The sequence below is a fragment of the Cydia strobilella genome, chromosome 7, assembly GCF_947568885.1.
Source record: "Cydia strobilella chromosome 7, ilCydStro3.1, whole genome shotgun sequence".
Taxonomy (NCBI): Eukaryota; Metazoa; Arthropoda; class Insecta; order Lepidoptera; family Tortricidae; genus Cydia; species Cydia strobilella.
Window position 1 is genome coordinate 11,297,794 of NC_086047.1, and position 21,958 is coordinate 11,319,751.

Consider the following 21,958-nt stretch of genomic DNA (forward strand, 5'->3'; position numbering starts at 1 on the left):
TCGTGGTCACGCAGAGCTACCTCATCATACAGAACATATTTGAAGGTGAGATGAATCCTAGTGACGTACCGCCGCCTCATCTCGTTCAGCCTGTACTGCGTGGGCTTCGTGTGGTTCGTGCTGTTGGTCGTGAAGCGCTACTACATGCGGCAGTTCAGCCTGTTCGCGTGGACCCACGTGGCGCTGCTCATCGTGGTCACGCAAAGCTACCTCATCATACAGAACATATTTGAAGGTGAGATGAATCCTAGTGACGTACCGCCGCCTCATCTCGTTCAGCCTGTACTGCGTGGGCTTCGTGTGGTTCGTGCTGTTGGTCGTGAAGCGCTACTACATGCGGCAGTTCAGCCTGTTCGCGTGGACCCACGTGGTGCTGCTCATCGTGGTCACGCAGAGCTACCTCATCATACAGAACATATTTGAAGGTGAGATGAATCCTAGTGACGTACCGCCGCCTCATCTCGTTCAGCCTGTACTGCGTGGGCTTCGTGTGGTTCGTGCTGTCGCTCGAGAAGCGCTACTACATGCGGCAGTTCAGCCTGTTCGTGTGGACCTACGTGGCGCTGCTTATCGTGGTCACGCAGAGCTACCTCATCATACAGAACGTATTTGAAGGTGAGATGAATCCTAGTGACGTTACCCGCGCTTCATATGGTTTGTACTGTCGCTCTTGAAGCGTTATCATACAGAATATATTTCAAGGTCAAGTTCTTATGAATCAGTTTCCTGATATGCAGCGACCGGATGACCACTAAAAGCGTGGGCTAAATAAAAACAAGAACCTTCTGAAAATGGTTTCCCCATGGCAAACACCGTTGACTGCGGGCAATGGTACGATATTTACGGTCCAAATACTGAAACCGGAACCCACAATACCATAACCATCTCCCTTAATTGCATAAAGTACTTGACGTCACACTTCATACTCACCTACCGCGTTGACGCGCCGATCATTTATCATGCAAAACGTTTGTGCGACCTGCGTGAATAATGTTCAATCATTTGTCATCCAGGGAAAAGGCTCAAGTCTAACCAAGCAGTTTTCACGTGTTCATAGATTATATTGTACAGTAGTACTATGCTTGTACTTAAAAACTCTCATTCCTATTCCCATATTAGAGAAGACATGTTTAGAATTTTTCCTAGGCCAAACAGATTACTAGACTCCGCATTGCACCAGCCGATTTCTATCTCACCTTAAACCACTAACAGTAATAACTAAAGTATGCTGCTTACTGTTGTGTTACTGTTTTCCCGTGGCTGCATGATGGGTCAGAATAGCAAAAGAAAATAGTTATCCACTGATATATTTACTTTAAGCCTTTAAATTTTCACATACAACCCGTCACATCGTATATTGTACCTTCATTAAGACATGAATAAAGTAAATTAAACTCGCGACTACAATGCTTACCTTACAATAGGTCATCTTACTTGTTGATACCCTTTAACCTATCCGAATGATTCATTATGGCCGCTAATTATACCTACGTTGATAACGATAAAATTATCAGTCAATGAACTCCAACAGTAGGTATCATAGGATGACTGATTGAAGGTGTACGTTAATTTATTCTTATTCTTATTAGTCCGTTTCTTGTCCGTTAAAATAATATGCTCGGGTTATATAGTATGGACTATCATGGGGTTCTGTGTTTAGATGTAGTAGGTACGCAATTACGCAAAGCAACAGGGACAGGTAGGTATTTTAGGTATTTTTGTAGTTTTCCTTTTTAAATATTATTGTACGTTCTGTAAGTTTGTCTATCTATCTAATTCGAATTTTCCACTCATTTACTCTAAGGTTAGCTGGAAGAAATCCCTTATAGGGATAAGCTCGCCTTTGTACCTAAATTTATATGAATTTCATGTTAACAATTTTTGTTTTGTACAATAAAGTGATTTACTACTACTACTACTACTTAACCAAAATAAGTAAGTTAGTTCATAAGTATTTTAAACCTATTTATTTCATCCTTCAGGTACTAGATAAGAGCATTCGACCTGTCATAGAATAAGCTCTATTTGATAAAGTATCGAACGTAACCGTCGTTAAATCTATATCGCTTATCCGCATGAACTGAAATAGGCTAATATGAACGCAACCAACTTTCGACCCCTTTTCGCTTCGATTATACTTTGGTCCAAAGTAGAAGGTATAAATAAATTATTTTTTTATATGTACCGTTTAAGTTCGTGATTACAGGTAACATTATTTTTATTTACTGGGCGTTTCGGTTACTGACTTGTTGCTTCATTTTCTTCAATAATCAATATTAAGTAACATAAAATGGTTGATTCGCCATACGATTCGGTACATTTGGTGCAAGAATCGTATGGCGTTTGGATTTTAAAAATGTTTTTTTTTTTTGCAAATGATCTGTTTTATTAGAGAAAACCGTTATACTTATAGCTTTGGTCTTCCAACCATTTCTAGTAATAGTAGTGTTCGACTGCAGGGTTCTCCACATTTTGACCCGAGGGCCACGGCCAGGCCTCCGCATGTTTTTCGTGGGCCGAAATAGCCCGCCGTGGTTTGAAGACCTTTGTTCTAAAGTATAAAAGTAAAAGATAGCTATTTACATTGCCTTGCCTTGTTCAAACATATATAGAATATACTTACATACAAAAAGTATCCTTAGCCGTGTGTAAGTATATGATATTCTAAATTTCAGGAAACAATATTGAACAAAACTGAACCTAGAAATACTTACCTTAAGTAATAAAATCGAGTAGAAATCTGTTTAGATACACAACAGAACTACAGCGAAGAATGTCCATTCAACCCATCAACACCTAGATAGCTATACAACAGACCTGTCTAAACATGTCCCGATACGTCGCAAGATAAACAACCTCCCTCGGCATTGTCAGGGCCGCGAAGCCTTTCAGAGTATGTAGGGCGGGCTCAGGCGAATGTAGGGCGTGCTAACTTGCTCAATAATGTACCGGCTTTGCACTGGGGTTTAATTTTAGCACTTGAGATTTGTTACAAGATTTTCTTCTTTCGTTTCGTTGATATAAGGGATTTTCGTCTCTATTCTCACTTCGCTTACGGGCCTTATGGTGAAATCTCAGCGCCGGCGCGTTACCAAAATGCCCCTCTACAGAGTTACACTTTTACACTGTTTACACTTATGCACCTTAGTCCTTTGTAATAAGGCGAAAAATATAAACTTATCTTTGTCATTGACTGTACATTCAACGATAACGTAAACCTGTACGTATTAATTATCTAATTTATTAAATTTATTTAAATAATTTAATAAATCAAATCAATTTAATCAGCAACATGAACAACATCTCCAGCATCTCCTGATGATGTATTGTAAAGAAACGCAACATGTGTCGAGTTTTGTATTTTTGGTAATGGTTTGTAATATATATTCGTGGTTGGAGGGTGGTTATATTAATTGCATAAAAAATACGCCAGTTTACGTATAACGGATTAGCACTGATTGACTAGCACGTTGACGGGAACTGGCTGAGCAATATTATTGTTATAATTAAATAATTACGCTGATATACGCTGTACAAATTTTAAATTAGTAGCATTTATTATGTAAATAGATTTAGTATATATGAAGGCTTTATTGCTCAATAAAGTTAAATAATAACAAACTAAACTAAAATAGGTATTATAAATTTAAAACTAGAATTAAACCTAAAAATTCAGTTAATTATAACACACTAACTGTATAATTAAGATTTAGCATTAAGAATTGTAATTATGCTTACTGGTAAAAACCAGTATTTACATATTCTAAGTTCTCGTTAAGTGAAATGTAATTTTTTTTATGAGAAAATAAAAATTCTTTAACCCGAAATTAATTTGATTATTACGTCGAACTTTCTCATATTTAGTCCCTTACTCGTTAGAGCATAGCAAGTATGCTATGCGTAACTAGTAAGTTGAGTTGCTAATCAAAATATATACAATTTTATAGGTCTATAATATTGTCTTCGGTTACCGCGATAGTTACTCATGAAATAAAACTATGAAAACGGATTATATCGCGTATATTGAATTTATAATACATCCCGACGTTTCGAACTCTTTACAGCGTTCGTGGTCAACGGGTGACTCACCCGTCACCCGTCACCCGTTGACCACGAACGCTGTAAAGAGTTCGAAACGTCGGGATGTATTATAAATTCAATATACGCGATATAATCCGTTTTCATAGTTTTATTTTATAGGTCTAATTTTGATGTGTAAATTGAATTAATAAAGCACAAATAAAAAAATAAAAACAAATGTTCTTATGACTTGTGTCACCGCCATTTATTTTTTTAAACTTCAGGACTATGTACTTCTTTTGAGTTCCTTGTTTTTTTTTTTCGGAATATTAAATATTTTTTCTACTCTCGCACTATTTTAGGGCTTTACATAAAAGAGCCGCAAATGAACCTAACAAAGCCGCATGCGGCTCGCAAATATCGGTCGGCGAACCCCACCTTAATCACTCGCGTGGATTAGGGTCACACAGACTCTTAGTAAAAGTATCCGCGGAGGTACCTTTAATTAGGATTCTAGGTCGATGATTTAAAAATAAACTTCGGTCTTAAAATAGGGTACTACGTAGTTTTGTAATTTAACAACAAATATGTTCCAATCTATTTCTTCCGTTTATAGATTGTACGAATTGAAGACCAATATCCGCATTCAAATTACAAAAATCTTAATTTTGATATTAATCTTACACTAACTCTCTGTGCTTCTCGATGTACTGAAAACCCTCAATGTAAAACATAGTTTAATCGCACTCACGAGGTGTTTGAGTAGTAAAGTGCAACCTAACGATAGTAAATAATATCAAATAATAGGCTATTCTGTCGTGAAGTTAACGTAATTGTTTCAAATTCTATAGAACAGGGAATGCCCCAACGCTCGAACAATGCGTAGTAAAACTGTATTTTCATGAACACGAAGTATTACATTAACATTGCAATTGAAATTTTGTCTAATCGTTTATATGGTTTCGTACCCAAAGATAGTTGCCAATCCTAGGTCAGTCTACAGTCAGTAGCGGAAAGTGACCTACACAAGTACACGATTGTTAGTTTTATTCAGTTCAGTTAGGACATTTATACTAGCCAACAGATATATCGGAGCGGCCAATGTGCAAAAAATATCTGAAAATCGTCTTGATAATAGACATTTCTTTCAGATATTTGTGAACACCTTGGCCGCTCCAATGTATCTGATGACACTACCAAGGGGTAGAGAACCTTCCATTTTGCTTAGTCCGACCAGCAACGGTTTTTAAAGTTCCTATAGTTATCATTCCCATTCCCTACCTAAGGAACACATTAGTATTAAAAATTTAATGAAATAGAAATGCAACATACTTTTAATAGTAAATAGACATAAAACCAAGAAGCAGTCACTCAGTCACAAGTAGGTTAACGGACGGCAAAGCGATTCAAATTGATTGCTTGATTGTGCGTCGGATTCGGCCAAGTTGCTTATTACAAGGCGACTACTACTCGTTAACACATAATGGAATAGGCACTGGCATTGCCATTTAGATCGTCTAACGTATCAACATTCATATGTATACATATAGTTAGACCCGTTCTACGTAGAATTCACCTGATTGTTGCCATGGTTACGTTCCATGGGTCACTCGTCACTCCAAACCGTGACTTTACAGCATTTAAATTAACCAATGATACATTTTTGTGGTGGTTATCAGCCGTTTTCCATAAGTGGCACAACAGTTTTTTTCTACCTATGCTACTAGACTATTGTCCTCTGGCTGATGGGACAGTATATTTTAACATGAAACAGTTGATCCACCCATTAGGAATTAGGACTTCAATATTAAGCCCGATTAGATACGTTACATTATCCTTCGAGAAAAAATGAACAATAGTTACAAGACATGATGAATGAATTGAATGGTGATGAAGCGCTGGTGGCCTAGCGGTAAGAGCGTGCGACTTTCAATCCGGAAGTCGGGGGTTTAAATCTGGCGCCGTCTCGTACCAATGAGTTTTTCGGAACTTATGTACGAAGTATCATTTGATATTTACCAGTCGCTTTTCGGTGAAGGAACACATCGTGAGGAAATCGGACTAATCCTAACAAGGCTTAGTTCCCTCTCTGGTTGGAAGGTCAGATGGCAGTTGCTTTCGTAAAAACTAGTGCCTACGTCAATTCTTAGGATTAGTTGTCAAGCGGACCCCAGGCTCCCATGAGCCGTGGCAAAATGCGGGGATAACGCGAGGAAGATGATGAGTTACAGGACATGATGATCAGTTCATCTGCTCGGCAATGCCCATATCCTCCTAGAATGCAGCCGTTGACAGTTGACCACAAATTATCTTGCATATGTCTTTTTACCTTGAATATTTACCGCTTTTTAATGACCGCCGGTCAAAATTAAAAACTGTTATTAACTTTAAAATAATTTAGAAGGTTACCTATTTAAACAGCCAAACCGAGGTAACAATATTGATATCGCCACGCACTAAGGCCAAGCACTTAAGGGGCTGCCACAATAGACGGCACAATACCTACAAAACAATAACAGTATGTCTGCTTGTCTCTCCGCAGGTCTAATCTGGTTCATAGTGCCGGTATCCATGATCATCTGCAACGACGTGATGGCATACGTGTTCGGCTTCTTCTTCGGCAAGACGCCACTCATCAAGCTCAGCCCCAAGAAGACGTGGGAGGGCTTCATTGGTGGCGGGTTTTCCACTGTTGTGTTTGGACTTGTGGTGAGTAGTTATTTTTAACTAGCTTCTGCCCGCGACTTCGTCTGCGTGGAATGATGATGATGATGATTGATAAAAACCACCATATGTACTTCCCCGGGCCAGGCCTATGAACTCTCCGCGCGAGTTCGCATTTATGCCTACGAATCTCGTCCCGCCGGCGGTACAAAAGCCAGATAGTTGGTGTGACATATGTACATGTATAGTACCGCAGGTACATACATAGACACGTATCACAGCTGATCGCTCGGTCAGTGAACTCGCGGGTAGGTTAAGATTTTTATAAATAATTCAATGTCATAATTTGGTGGTAGTTGTAACTTGTCGTCGAATATATCTTTGAATACGAACAGACGTGCATTGGCCTTTTTAATTAGTTATCCCAGTATTCCTGGCTCCTATATATCTCAGTTTGTTGCCACACGCGCTCACGCACGCACGTCACTGCGCGCTATGCCAAAGAAATGTCTTCGTCACCAACAAATAATGTGGATGGATCCAGAAACAACAAAACAAATAAACAATATAGTATTTTCCCTTTTTCGACAGATGGGGAAAAGTAAGTAGACATTCTCAATATAGGCACTTAACCACTTACACCTACTGTTATTATTTTTACGATAGTTACAAGCTACGTAGGTACTATTAAATTGTCTTATAGATGTAATATATTTGTTACGACACATTTATAGTTAGATATCTACTTAAAACACCTAAGTATTTGAAATAAGCGAAGAGCGTAGGCAACCCTAGCGTTGAGTCGGCGCGTGCGGTGCGGGGAGCGGCGCGTTGAAGGTCACACCATTGTATTTTTATGTAGATATTTGAGTTTTGTTTGAGAAATAAGTATCTGTTCGTAAGAACTATTATATAATCTGTGCCCGGGCCTTGACTTCAGTAATCAAGTTGCGGAGATTTGCCCCCGCGTGAGTCGCGGCAAGATGTCCTAGCCGTGCAGATATTTTTGTCGGTCAAACAAAGTTTCCACGACATTATTCCAGATGATTACACTCGAAAGCGAAACAAAATATGTTGAAGTTTCACCGGGATAGGTACCAGTCAGCAGCAGAAGTAGCTAAGCGGAATAACACGGTAAGAATAATCTACACAGAACCACAGAATAACTAATAGTAACAGAACCTTATTCTCTTGACATTAGAGTCCGTGTGTAGATCACTTTTGCTGCTGACTGTACATAAAAAAAAAATCATTGATACGACTGTAATGCATGTATGTACTCGTAATACAAGCCACGAAACGCTAATAACGTTTGTGATTAGTACGCTATTTATAGGTATGGATTTTAATGACAGAACAGCCTGTAATTTTCGTGTCATATGTACGTTTTAAGTATGCCTCTAAATAAAATACACAAAAGTTAATGCTTAAAATGTTTGCTCCGAACGCACGATCAAGTCTTTCTAAAAAAATATATTTGTTTTAAATGTCCGATAGGTTCATCTGTTTCGGATCTATGATCCCATAGTACAATCTGCGTCGAGGCTTAAAAACTTAAGTTCACCGATAATTTTAAACTTATGCCATATCACAAACATCGCTGACACGCTCTTTACGTTTTAATCAATTACGCGCTTACTAGTAATCACAAATGTTGTGTTCCAGCTATCGTACATGATGTCCCAATACCCGTACCTGGTGTGCCCGATCGAGTACTCGGACTCGCTGGGCCGCATGACGATGGACTGCGAGCCCTCGCTGCTGTTCCGCCTGCAGGAGTACACGCCGCCGCAGTTCGCGCAGCCTCTCATGAAGATCGTGAGTAGTGTTTCTGTTCATGATGTACCTGGTGTGAGTGGTGTGTGCCCGATCGAGTACTCGGACTCGCCGGGCCGCATGACGATGGACTGCGAGCCCTCGCTGCTGTTCCGCCTGCAGGAGTACACGCCGCCGCAGTTCGCGCAGCCTCTCATGAAGATCGTGAGTAGTGTTCCTGTTCATGATGTACCTGGTGTGAGTGGTGTGTGCCCGATCGAGTACTGGGACTCGCCGGGCCGCATGACGATGGACTGCGAGCCCTCGCTGCTGTTCCGCCTGCAGGAGTACACGCCGCCGCAGTTCGCGCAGCCTCTCATGAAGATCGTGAGTAGTGTTCCTGTTCATGATGTACCTGGTGTGAGTGGTGTGTGCCCGATCGAGTACTCGGACTCGCCGGGCCGCATGACGATGGACTGCGAGCCCTCGCCGCTGTTCCGCCTGCAGGATTACACGCCGCCGCAAGTCGCGCAGCCTATCATGAAGATCGTAAGTACAGAGTTCCCGGGTGAATCAAATTTTTCTTGTCATTAGTTACCATGGTTCTTCTGGGTCACTATTCAAATCCGGGTTTTAAGGTATTTAAACTAACCTAATATGCATAATGGGTCATTTTCCAAGCATACCAATAGAACATGGTACAACAGTTCTTCTAACAATCTGTGCCTATATTGTCCCCTAGCTGACAGACAGAATAACAACAAGAAATAGTTGATTCACCCCCCTATGAAAATATTGTTTGGAAATGACCACGTGACTTTTTAGCATCTGTCATCCCGATACAATGTTACTTTTCGCCTGGCGTTTGTCGATAAACGATTGTGATCTTAGCTATGCCCCAGGTGTATGTCGAGTAAAGCCATATTAATAGTTATACTAGTTGGTTATCTTCTCATTCTTATTTATTTATTCAGTTGGAGCATTCCATGGTGTGGGACATGCGAGATATGCATCGCATGTTTTTTCTTCTATTTACGTTCTATCTGGTCATTAATCAAGGATGCATTTTTATCACATTGACTTTACAGAAAACAAAACCCGTCATAGGTACGCACGAAGCATAGGCGATTAATTTGAAAACAAATAGAATTAGGGAGCTGTTTAATTGCTGCTGTCCTCGTTTTTCTACAACTATATTTATTTTTTGCAGTAATTGATTCTAATTAGATTAAAATATTGCAAATTTTATGTCTTACTGCCACCCAACACTATGAGCGTCGGCGTTTAGTCAGCGCTATGTAAAATGGCGTCGCTTCGCAGTTGCGCCAACGTTACGGTTACGTCGAGCGTCGAGCAGCAGCCATAGAGTTGTCTAGAAGCCGACGATCGAGAGACGCTAGTGTGGGGTGGGTTAATAAAGTTTTCTACATCAGTATATTAATAATGCGGTTTGTTTCACAGTTCGGCATGGAAAAACTCAACATGTATCCGTTCATGATCCACTCTCTCGCTCTGAGCATTTTCAGCTCCGTGATCGGACCGTTTGGAGGGTTCTTCGCATCTGGGTTCAAGCGGGCTTTCAAGATTAAGGTTTGTTGTAATATTTATTATATTCCACTCATTACATAACGTACACTACGTTACCCAGGATAAAAATAAATGGTCGAGTTATGATATCAAATTATTGATATCATAACTCGACCAGGAAGTTAGTAGACGTACGTAGACTGTAGAGGGCAGCAGTTGCTTTGGAGTGAAGTGTCAAGGTTGAGTTTATGTTTCCGATTCAGGCCACAAGAATAGAAATAATTAATGCAAATAAAAAAAATCATTTATCTATATTTAAATACATTCTATCGTATTTTTATAAATCTTCATTTTTAGTTTTAAAGTGTGTCGACAGATGGCAGTGAATTTACTGGGAGTTACAAAATTTACTATGACAGTACCGCTCTAGTATAAGTTACTCTATGCCTTTACATATCTCGGTACTCGTGGAGTAATGACATACTTTCCGCACTAGCATCGAAATGTACTATTTCGCAATTTCGTGGTTGGTCCCATAGTAAAAGCTGCTCAGTATAATCCCAAAACCTCCCTAGCAACGGGAATGCACTTATTTTTTAGCCATCCTGTAGAATAGATATTAGATATAGATTAATTTGATGTATAAATAAATACATATTAAATAATAAATATTAAAAACTGTAATATATGACATCTATTACAGTTTTTAATTTATATAATTATAGTAGTGTGACTACTTCAGAAAAAACACAAAACAAAATATTTAATAAAATAATTCGATTTGTTCCCAAAACTCGTAATAAATATTATTTCATAATTAATCAGCGCCTCAAATCGGACACTGACTTTTAAAAATTGTTTAATTGTGATTTGTCAATTCGTCGTGGATTGAAAATTAATGCGTAATTTAATCATTTATATTTATACAAGTCTACGTCGACTTGTCGTTCGCTAGTTTGCTTGCGGTACAGCGCCATCTCTCGGTCTATCTTTAAAATTCTCTCTGTATGTACAAACCAACTTATACCTACTCTTCATTTTTTTGTAGAGTATAGATTGAAATTGCTCATGTGGGCATATCCAAATCTAAATTTGTCTAAATGAATAGGGGATATTACTGCAATGTTCTGCCACCAAAGTGCATGGCTAGCCCGTTTAGAGTAACTTATACATTTGACAACTTTTCAGTTAATAAAATATGACATTGATGCATCAAGGCGGTTTGTTTACAAAGTACCTACCGGGAAACGCGAATCCGAAATTTCGCTATCTGCCTCTTTATCGCTCAAATATGCAAGAGTGACAGAGATGTTAGATAACGAAATTTCGATTTTCATGTTTTGCGATAGCGGATAGACCCTCAGATTGTGGCAGTGGGGCCCCCTGCGCAGTTTCGCGTAATATTTCCTCCAGCGTCTCAAATCGGACGCTGGCTTAAAAAAAATATTCCAATTTATTTACATTTACATATTACATTTATATAGACCCTCCAACGCGCACGGCCCCTATAATCAATGCACGCTGAGTAAGGAAAACAAATGAAGCGATTATATCGGTTCTTAACAAATACATCCCTCGCAACGCATCCTCGCACATCTGTGGTCGAAACGCACCCTGTGGGAAATGTTACGAACGAACGAGTACCTATTAATAAAAGTATGTACTAAAGAAGTCTGTTATCAATCTGACGTTGAAACATTGCAGGACTTTGGCGACGTGATCCCCGGGCACGGCGGCATTATGGACCGCTTCGACTGCCAGTTCCTCATGGCCACGTTCGTAAACGTCTACATCACCAGCTTCATCCGCACCGCCACACCACAGAAACTGCTGCAACAGGTACCTAACTAATATTACCACACACATTACAATATTACGCTTCTTCATTGACAGCTGTCCCTGCCTGATTTATAGTGGAAATTTTCTAAGATCACATATTTTACACTTGTCTATTGATGTTTATAGCGATGAGGCTGAAACAATATACACACATTTTCCAGGTATACAACTTAAAACAATATACACACATTTTCCAGATATACAACTAAAAACAATATACACACATATTCCAGGTATACAACTTAAAACAATATACACACATTTTCCAGGTATACAATTTAAAACAATATACACACATTCTCCAAGTATACAACTTCAAACAATATACACACATTTTCCAAGTGTACAACTTAAAACAATATACACAATTTTATCAGGTATACAACTTAAAACAATATACACAAATTTTCCAGGTATACAACTTAAAACCGGAGCAGCAACTGCAACTGTTCTACGCGCTGAAGGAGTCGCTGGAGAACAGGAACATCCTCAACATGGTACCGTAAGATGCTTGGCTCTCAAAATATACCAGTTAGTACCTACTATTTGCCTACAAAAACAGCGCACTCGTACTGAGTTGAAAACCTACGCGATTTTTTAAGACATTCTGAAGGATTTTATTTTTTGTTTTGTTTAAAGACGAAGTTGTACTTTGAACTTGTTTTTCTTTTAGTAGTCTTCCAGTATTCTTTTCTGCCAAAATTTTTAAGTAAATTTTCATGGCGCGCTATAGTTTAATTAGGTAATTTATTCATTTATTACCTTTGTTAGCCTAAACAACGAGAAGGTTTTTCAACCAGCGCAAAACTGCTTGGAAGGGAACATATCTGGCTATGTACCTCGAGAGGAATACATTTTGTTCTAGTCTCATAATTGTAAAATTTGCCTGCATTTGCCTTGAACAAATACATTGCGTAAAATTGTTGACCAAAATTGTTATAACAGACTTGGCAAGGCAAGCGATACATACAATTAGTTAAATAAAAGTATATAATATGATATAATATTGGCTCTCCCAAAAGTATATGATAAATCGACAAAAATGAGAAAAAAATATTAGAATTAATTCTAGCTAGATGTAATAGAAAATATTATTGTTAAGCTTTTGACACATACTAATCTATCCCATTTATCTTATGTGTTATCAAATTTGGCGGTAATACGTGGCCCCACTTAATCATGAAATTAAATATTGGAAGTAAATATCGCCTTAAGGCCCTATAAAATGTAACAACAAATATTCGGGTCGTTTAACACTACAGTATTATTACGGTAAATCCAATTCTATCACTTCGCTAATGCAATACCTCGATCCTTATGATAAACTGATAAACGTCATAAATACATTAGTAACTATAATAAATACGCATGTTGATAATTCTAACACTGACCACTTTGATGTCAATGAACTTAACAATATGGTCACATGTTTGGATATATCAACTGCGAGTTATAGGCCAAGGTACCGAAGCTAATTCCACAGTCTTTGATCTTTGCTTGATTCCAATCGGGTGTTTTATAATGCCTGCTCATACACTTTGGCATTGCATCTTTGTGGAAATTGGTGCAGAAAAGCTAAACGCGAAACGTATACTATAGGTATTTTAGTATGTTGGCGCAGTGGATAAGAATATCATTGTAATTCATAATGGTACATTGTACAGAAAATATTCCTGCCTCCAAATAAATTACTTACAGCAATATTCATATCCAGCATCGAAATATACCGAGTGTGGCCTGTAACACGAGCAAATAATTTAAACATAGATTAAGGCCCATTTACATTATACAACTTTCTTCCTTTGATTTATTGTATTGACATTGCGTCTTAGAATAAACTTTTAAAGTGTGCTAAAAATCAAAATACAAGTTAATTTTAAAAGTGAATAAATGTTGGTCAGTTTGAGGACAGACAGTTTAATTTGTTGCTCCTGTTACAGATCACACCCAGAATTAGATACTCTAAAGTCTATTTGTTGTCTCGAAATATAATATTAAGGTATACTAAAAAATTATAGGTTAAATTATTATAAATATGTAATAATATCCTTATTTTGTATTAATGACATTATCCTACATTTTAACAAAGATAGCGACTGATAGAGAAGGGTATTTTTACCAATCAAAATTTGTCAGCAGGTTTTGATCATAATGTTATATTATTAATTCATTTAGTTCCTTATGTTTTTTGGGAATTGGATAAGACAGGGAAGCTTTGCATTTCTTTCTTCGCTGACTGATATTTGATATGACTGCATATGTGCTAAAGTTTTTGATCCTTTACCTGTAGTTAGCATACTGAGTTTATCACTTAGGTTCCTTTCCTACCCTCATAAAAGCCTTTCTTAGAAAATATGTCTGTGTTACCGCAACTCTTTACATCTATTTTACAATGACTGGTTTCATTAAACTTGAGACATATTTTCTAAAAATGACCCAAAAATAAATCACCATCATTCCTATGTTAATATTTAGTATGCTAACAGACTTTGTACTATCTTTGTACTAAACAAAAATTCTGAATTATATTTATTAATATTGATCGGTATTGTAATTAGGTTATTGGTGGAGAAGGACGTTTAGGTATAATTATTTTTGCTTAATTGTTAGTAAATTATTTTCGTTTTTCTTAGGACTTTTTCGTGTTATGAATAAGTTACACTCATGTTTCTCAAATAGATTGTTAAGTCTAAAGATGTATTTATTTAAAAAAGCTATCCTATTATAATGTTGTTTTATAACGAAATGACTATGTCTCACAACAGTACTGTACTGATTTAATAATATGTATAGACCTTTATTGGTTATACGATATTTAGCTATTATAATTTCATCTGGGTACTTTACCTTAGAAATGGTGAAATTATTGTTTTCTATATAAATAACGCAAGTTGTCGACAATAAGTTGTCTTTGTCATCTTTCTGTATATTTTAACGGTGTTAGAAATACACCGAGGGTCTCCATAAAGGGTTGAATAGTGAATTAATCGTTATGCGAGGATTATTCCTCAGAAACACTGGCGATGACGCCAATTCACATCTAAGTTAGCCAGTAGCGTACAGTAGAATGAAGATACGACGTCAATTTTTACAGCTATCATATCAATACATTTTACTTTGTCTGGAATAACGTGTATGTTATAAAATGTACTGTTAAGACTGTCAAAAGATTGACTTTTATCCTCTTTTTACTATTTTCAAAAATATAATTATTGTTTAAGCTATTTTCAAAAGTCTTCGGTTGCGACTGATTACCAGCGAGTCGCTGTAGCCTTTAGGTAGTAATTCAGGCTTGCTTTAGTAAATTAGATATATATATATATATATATATATATATATTTATACTTATACTTACTTCTCGCCGACAGGTTGACTGTTAAGTTTGGTGATGTTTTTGTGATTTTACGTTATGTTGAGTTTTGCTTATTTTCGCTAGCTCTTTAGATGTGTGTAGTTGTTGTGTATGCTAACGTTTGGAAAACTAGAATATGAGGATATGTACACTCATCTTCATAAATATATGCATTATATTTCTAAAAGTTAGACCGCGGACCAGGAACAAATTTCCATGACCAATCGCCTCCCGGGCGAAACTCGTATAGTGGTTAACGGCTATGTATGATGAACCCTCGTGAACGTCAGCTTCGTTGGTGGGTTGATGAATGGCAGCAAATAAATTCTATAAAAAAAATTGTCATCGCCTCCCGCTTGATACTTTGTCAGATGATAGTTTAGATGCTATTGTGAATAAACAAAATCGACAGTCGATTGTATCGCTGTGGAAAGACCGTCAGCTGGTCACATGAACATGTAAAAAAAATATTTTCAGTCATCGGCGTCATCGCCTCCCGTTTGATACTTTGTCAGATGATAGTTTAGATGATATTGTTAATAAAACAAATCGTCAGCCTGTTGTATCGCGGTGGAAAGACAGTGTTACGCGTTTCGGTGGCTGCCACTCCTCAACCCACCAACGAAGCGGGAGCTGACGTTCACGAGGGTTCATTATACATAGCCGTTAACCGCTATACGAGTTTTCGCCCGGGATGCGATGACTGACGAAATTTGCGCCTGGCTTGCGCTCTATAAGCTTCACTAATTTCGTGCAAGTTAAACTAAATGGTTAAGTTATATTAGTGTGGAATGTACCTAGAAGTTTTGCTTTGTCTAAGAAATTATTCTGCGACATGGATGAAACACAATACATGTGTTGCAATTTTTTTTTATTTCTTCATGTACACCAGAATTAACATTATAATGATTTCTTTTTTTATGGTTACATAAAGCGGCCTTTTTGAAATTTGTAACAAAAAAAAACACTTGGTTTTCACATTAAGGTACCTTATATGTATAGGTAAATTAGATAGTGCATTGCTACTGTACCTAGTAGAACGTTGTAATTTTATTTTTCTCAGAATATAAAATAGATTTTAGTCATACTCACCTGCATATGTATTTTACTCACCTAGTTTTTATTGTATACCTATTTTAGCGTATTCAGAATCAAAATGTGCTAGTTGTGCTATCATAGCATACATAGTTGTTAGATCTTTATGTCGGATTGATGATGATGATGTATTTGTTAAGTAATTGGGTGTCTCCATACGGGTTCAGAGTATTTATAGTATTTGTGGAACTATCTCGTTATATAAATGGTAAATTTTAATTGTCAGCATACATTATGTACCTCTCACTTAATTTTTTTATACACGTTATGCCTTAATTTTCGCAAGTATATAAACGATCCGCTCCCTAACAAATATTTAAAATAAAATAAACAAACCAAACAAGACTTAAACCGTGTAGTAGCGGTTTAATATTTGCTTCCATTCCGAGCCTTTAACTCATAAACATTTTGTTGACAAAGCGAGGTGTAGATTAGCAAGAACTTGCATGCAATTTACGTTACACTGCCGACTACTAAGGTAAACTGCATTCAAAAGTTTGATCAAATACCGCAATGTGATAAAAATTGCATGCAAGTTGTTGCTAGTCTAAACCCCTTTGCTTTGCAACTGCAAGTTCAATGCTAAAATGTTGCTCGAACGCTTAAGCGAGGTTTAGACGAGCAAGAACTTGCATGCAATTTACGTTACATTGCTGACTACTAAGGTAAACTGCATTCAAAATGTTTATCAGATACCGCAATGTACTGAGAATTGCATGCAAGTTCTTGCTAGTCTAAACCTCGCTTTAAACATGCGTTCAGGGCACTGAATAAATTCCGGCGATTGGCTAAAGATTACGAAAAAGTGGGCCGTTATAACATTCGATTTTAAAACGCATTCCTTTTGTAGATGCGTTTTGTTTTAATATGTATTTTGCAAAAATGTTGCCACAGGCCACTGGATGTTTAAAAAAGCGGTCGAACTCAATTTACACAAAACACGATACTCGAATTCACGATACACGATGCTTGCGTATTCGAATTACCTGTGAACAGTCAAATCTCAAACGAATTAATGGGAATTATAAATATGTAATAAGTAAATTCTATTAAATGTTATAAGGTCACTTGTAAGTCTATTGTAAACTTATTATACTGATGTAATTGGTGTTTGTCTGTGTAGTTTAGCATTAAATTATTTATTGTTTGTCTTTATTGTATTGCGATGAAGCAAATAAATGGATTCCTTAAATATGCTTTTGTTTTAAATATCCCCCTCGAAATTGCTGAAAAAATACAAATTGCTTTATAATTTATTTTATTATGCATGCGATTTTAATAAAGGTAGTTTTGCAAGTCTAAAGGGACAAAAATGGTCAAAACCCCCCTCGAAATGGTCATTCGCTTCAAACACCTGTAGTCCGGTGGCATTGAAAATACCTACTCTGGGGGGGTAGCTGAACTAGCTGACTTTTAGTAGCTTCAACTGCTCTTGGTCGGCCGCGGTTTAACTTGGCAAATTTTGTGCAAATGGCAAAAAGTGGTACAAATATTTATCAAAAAAAACCTCATCGAATAATAGAATGAATCTTGTATGGTAGGATATTGCCATTTGCACAAAATTTGCAAAGTTAAAACGCGACCGACCAAGAGCAGCTGAAGCAAAGAATATAATACTCACTAGGAGAGCTGAAGCTACTAAAAGTCAGCTACCCCCACAGAGTAGGTATTTTAATTTTTTTTATCAGGTGGGTTTCATGCAGCCGGCCACCAGCCTACTGTTTTTCATGTACTTGTTACATGTATTGTATACCATGTTTGCCACTAATAAATGACCACTGACTGTCTGTTTGAAAACTATAACTAAAACCTGATATTATTATGAGTAGATTCAATAATTGTGAAAAAATAGACAAAGGAACTAGACTTTAGCACAATAATGGCCGAAAGGTCAATTCTTTTTGGAAAACAAAGAACATCCTCGGTGATGCGACGAATCAGAAGGTTTAGGTACCTACGCTACGTGTCGTTGAATGCTCGCCAGAGTGCGTGGCTAATTTCATTAGAATATACCTAAAGTTACCTATTAGAAGGTCATGTCTCCTAAAATTTTATGCTACTTGATTTCAACGGCACAGTCACGTCTAATAATATCGATACAGTCAAAGGGACACAAATATGTATACACGACCTTATTGCCCATATAAGGAAGAGGTACATAATTTTTGGCACTGTCCGTAACGATATTTTCAGACTTGACTGTATAAGCGTATTATTAGCACAGTAGGAGAATGTAAACATTTTAAAACTACTTTACGTAGCTGTTAAGCGTGCGGAAAGTTGGTTTTCGCGAACTAGTGTTTTTTTTTTACTTTTCCAATTTTTTAAATTTATACTTGTTCCAATTCATGACTACTTATTGATGAGTGTTAATATTAGGTTCCTTTAAACGTCGTAATCAACATAAAAACCTACTGTTAATGTAAGAATACGAAAAATATACATATTTTATAATTTAATTACTTACCTCATCATCATTATACCTAACACGTTTATTTTTTAATATTGAATATTGAAAAACCGTTCTTAATAAGTTGTCTGAATGGAACGGAATAGCTGCCGAAACGCCTGTCAAAGAAGAGGCGTTTTTTCTTACTTTTACTACCTACTAAGAGGCGTTTTAAGTTTCCAAAGTTTTTATTTCTTACTTGTTGTTTTTATTATTTTTTCGCAACTGTATTAAAAAAACGTCGTTCGATACACGTGCGGAAAATGTCATTCTTCACTCGTCCCGAGTCTTGCCACGATATCTTGGTACTCGTGAAGTAATGACATACTTTCCGCACTAGCATCGAAATGTACTATTCCTGGTTAGGACATAATCAAGCCAGAACGCTTAGTAAAAAACAATCCTTACTAAGAAATCGCCTATTAAGACTAATTAAGCAGGTACACTATCTATTTTTTAATAGTCATAAGATTCTCAAGATGCAGCACCGACGTAAACTTCATTTGGCTTGTTTGCTCTTCGGAGTTCTGAAGTATAAAACCCCTGCATATCTTTTTAACAAGTTGTCTTGCATTAGGCTCCGCGACCGCCGTAATTGTGGGATTCAATTGTTGACGCCACGCCACGCTTCGGCAGCCTTCCGGGGCAGCTATCGTTATACGGCCACAAAATGTTGGAATAACGTGCCGCCGCCAAAGAGGAACCTGCAAAGTATTTATAGTTTTAAAACGAAGCTTAAACAGTGCATGCTTAACCACCAACTTATCCAGGAAACCTGCTTACATGATACGAGCTGCCTGTAGTTTTTTGCTTTTACCACTTAGATTAGGTTCCCTCTGCATTGCCATGGCACATTACTTTAAAAAACTCTGTTCTCGCCCTCTTGCGACTGTCTGTAAGCACTTAAGCAGTCAAATTTAGATTGATACAGTATTGTTTTTTTTCTAATTAAAGAGAAGTTCTGATAAAATCGACCTGTCTTAGCTGTAATTTTAGTTTAGTTTACGTATCTGCGGTATCTGCCGCATGGCGCTAGTTATAATGTACGGCCAAGCTGAGTTCGGCCGGATATAACAGCTGTACGTGGTGATAGCGATTATTGTAATATGTATTTTTAACTTATCTCTGTCTCTGTCTTTTGTATGTTATATTATATATTAATTTTGTTGTTTTTCTTGTTACCTGCCGTGATTGTTTCACCGGATGGTCTCACCGGAAGATCAGCGCTGGAAGTCGCCAGCAACATGCTGAGGTGAGACCATTTCGTGGCACTTTTTCTTTTTATTTATGTTTCTCTGTTTTGTATAATTTTCTATTTGTGTGTGCTAACGAATAAATTATTTCTATTCTATTCTATTCTATCCGAGCTATATGTGTCCCTAATTCCTATTTGTGAATAACTAAGTGAAGGGGGCGAAGTGCGCCTACCTTTAATTTAGTCTATATAGATATAATAGGGGTAGGCGCACTTACACGCCAGGCGCACTTCGCCGTGAAGGGGGCGAAGTGCGCCGGCCGTGTAAGTGCGCCTACCTATTTATATAATCAATATAGAATATAGACATATACTTTGAACTTTGCCCCCTTCACCTTACTTGTGCCACAGTATCACAGATAAGTACTAAAAGGACAGTTCGATTTTCCCATCAGCTTGTCCAACCGATTTGTTATTTTAGTATCTGCAAGATAAAAACAAAAGTTCAGTTGAGCGAGCGCGAGTGAAGAAGCGTTCATGCACATAATTCTATCATCTTCTAATTCTAAACCATGCCGATGAGCTAGAGAATTCATCGATAAATGTTGTGCGTGGACTGGTGTTGATTCTAGGCGCAGTGGTGGATAAGTACTCGGTCTAAAATCGACAGTTCGGGGTTGAGCGCATCGTAATTTCATTATTCGATTTGAATATTACTTATAGCAACGTACTAACTTCTAAATTACATCACATGCCAATCAAACGCAGCCTTATAATTAAAGAACACCTACCCTTCAATTGATATGTAATCGGAAGAGGTCGGAAGCGAGTTCCGTTAGTTTTTGCACGCGCGCGCGCGAGCTAGCAGCGTGCGCGGGCGTTCCCACGCATCTTGCGCAATGACAGATCTCGATTCAAATCGCTGCGTGTGCCCGTTGTTCGTGGAGACACCTTCGAAAACCGAATTCCGTGTATCTCAAAAGCGATTGATATGGAGATAAATAATCCTCAAATTTTCATTTTCGTGATAGGTTGTAACCTCCAACCCTCAAGGTTGGGTCACTTCTGGGGAGGATTAGCTCAGGATCGGGACAGGTGGCGTAAGCGAAGAAAGGTATATGCTAAGCAGGCTATGAGGCTGAAATGATGATGATGAAGTTGGGTTGTATTTAGAATAAGTAACTACTTTTATTTTATCTTTTATACAATGGCAATAGACAGAATACAATGGAATGGCAGGAAGGCATGGCACGATTAGTGTTCCCGCTTTAAGTAAAATAGCAAGGAAACTACTTTAATCAGTATTTTCTTCGCATCTGACGACTCGTATCTATGTTGACCAGAATCCATATTGAATATAATATTGGTTTCAAATACAAATAGCCAATAGTTACTTAGCGCCAAAATAATTTTCCGAATATGGCTCGTAGGTAGGTACGAGTAGATACCTAAGCATTTTTGAACGGTGCTAATTAAATTGGTATACTCGAAGTAATTGAAATCATTTGTGGTATTTTCTATAAAAAGGGACCTTATTGTCGATGGCGCTTACGCCATTATAAACGATTCTCCGAAGGGCCCTCCACACTCGTGCGCGAATCGCGGCGCGAAGCCGCGAACGCGAGTCTGGAGTCTAGTTCGCTAATCAGCGAAATCGACTCCACACTCGCGTTCGCGGCTTCGCGCCGCGTAGTCTGGAGCGAGGTCGATATAAATACAATGCCGCGCGACGCTGTGCGGCGTAAGCGCCATCGACAATAAGGTCCCTTTTCATAGAAAATGCCCCATTTATTGCATATCACATAGCGGGTACAGGTGTTACCCCCCCCCCCCCTCTCGGCAAGAGAGGGGAAGGAGCGGCGAGTCCCACACACCGTGCGTAAGTGCATTCCCACTCCGTCAAAAAAAAAAGGAGTTCTTAAATATAAGCTGTTCATGTGATGCCCTGTTAGGGCACGGCAACATAGTTCCACATAGGGCAACATACTTATCTAATCTAAAATTATACATATTATTATACACACATATACATATAGTATCACATCACACATATCATTAACGT

At 37.8% G+C, this 21,958-nt stretch overlaps 1 protein-coding gene across 1 annotated transcript in view; it reads left to right on the forward strand.

Moving 5' to 3' along the window:
- LOC134743158 (phosphatidate cytidylyltransferase, photoreceptor-specific) overlaps positions 1-17,444 on the forward strand; it is a 31,651-nt gene extending 14,207 nt beyond the window's left edge. The window contains exons 6-10 of the mRNA XM_063676502.1: positions 6,563-6,729; positions 8,350-8,502; positions 9,901-10,029; positions 11,671-11,805; positions 12,219-17,444. Of these exons, the coding sequence (XP_063532572.1) occupies positions 6,563-6,729; positions 8,350-8,502; positions 9,901-10,029; positions 11,671-11,805; positions 12,219-12,311 (677 nt within the window). The 3' untranslated portion in view covers positions 12,312-17,444. The remainder of the gene's footprint in view (positions 1-6,562; positions 6,730-8,349; positions 8,503-9,900; positions 10,030-11,670; positions 11,806-12,218) is intronic.
- The last annotated feature ends 4,514 nt before the right edge of the window (positions 17,445-21,958 follow it).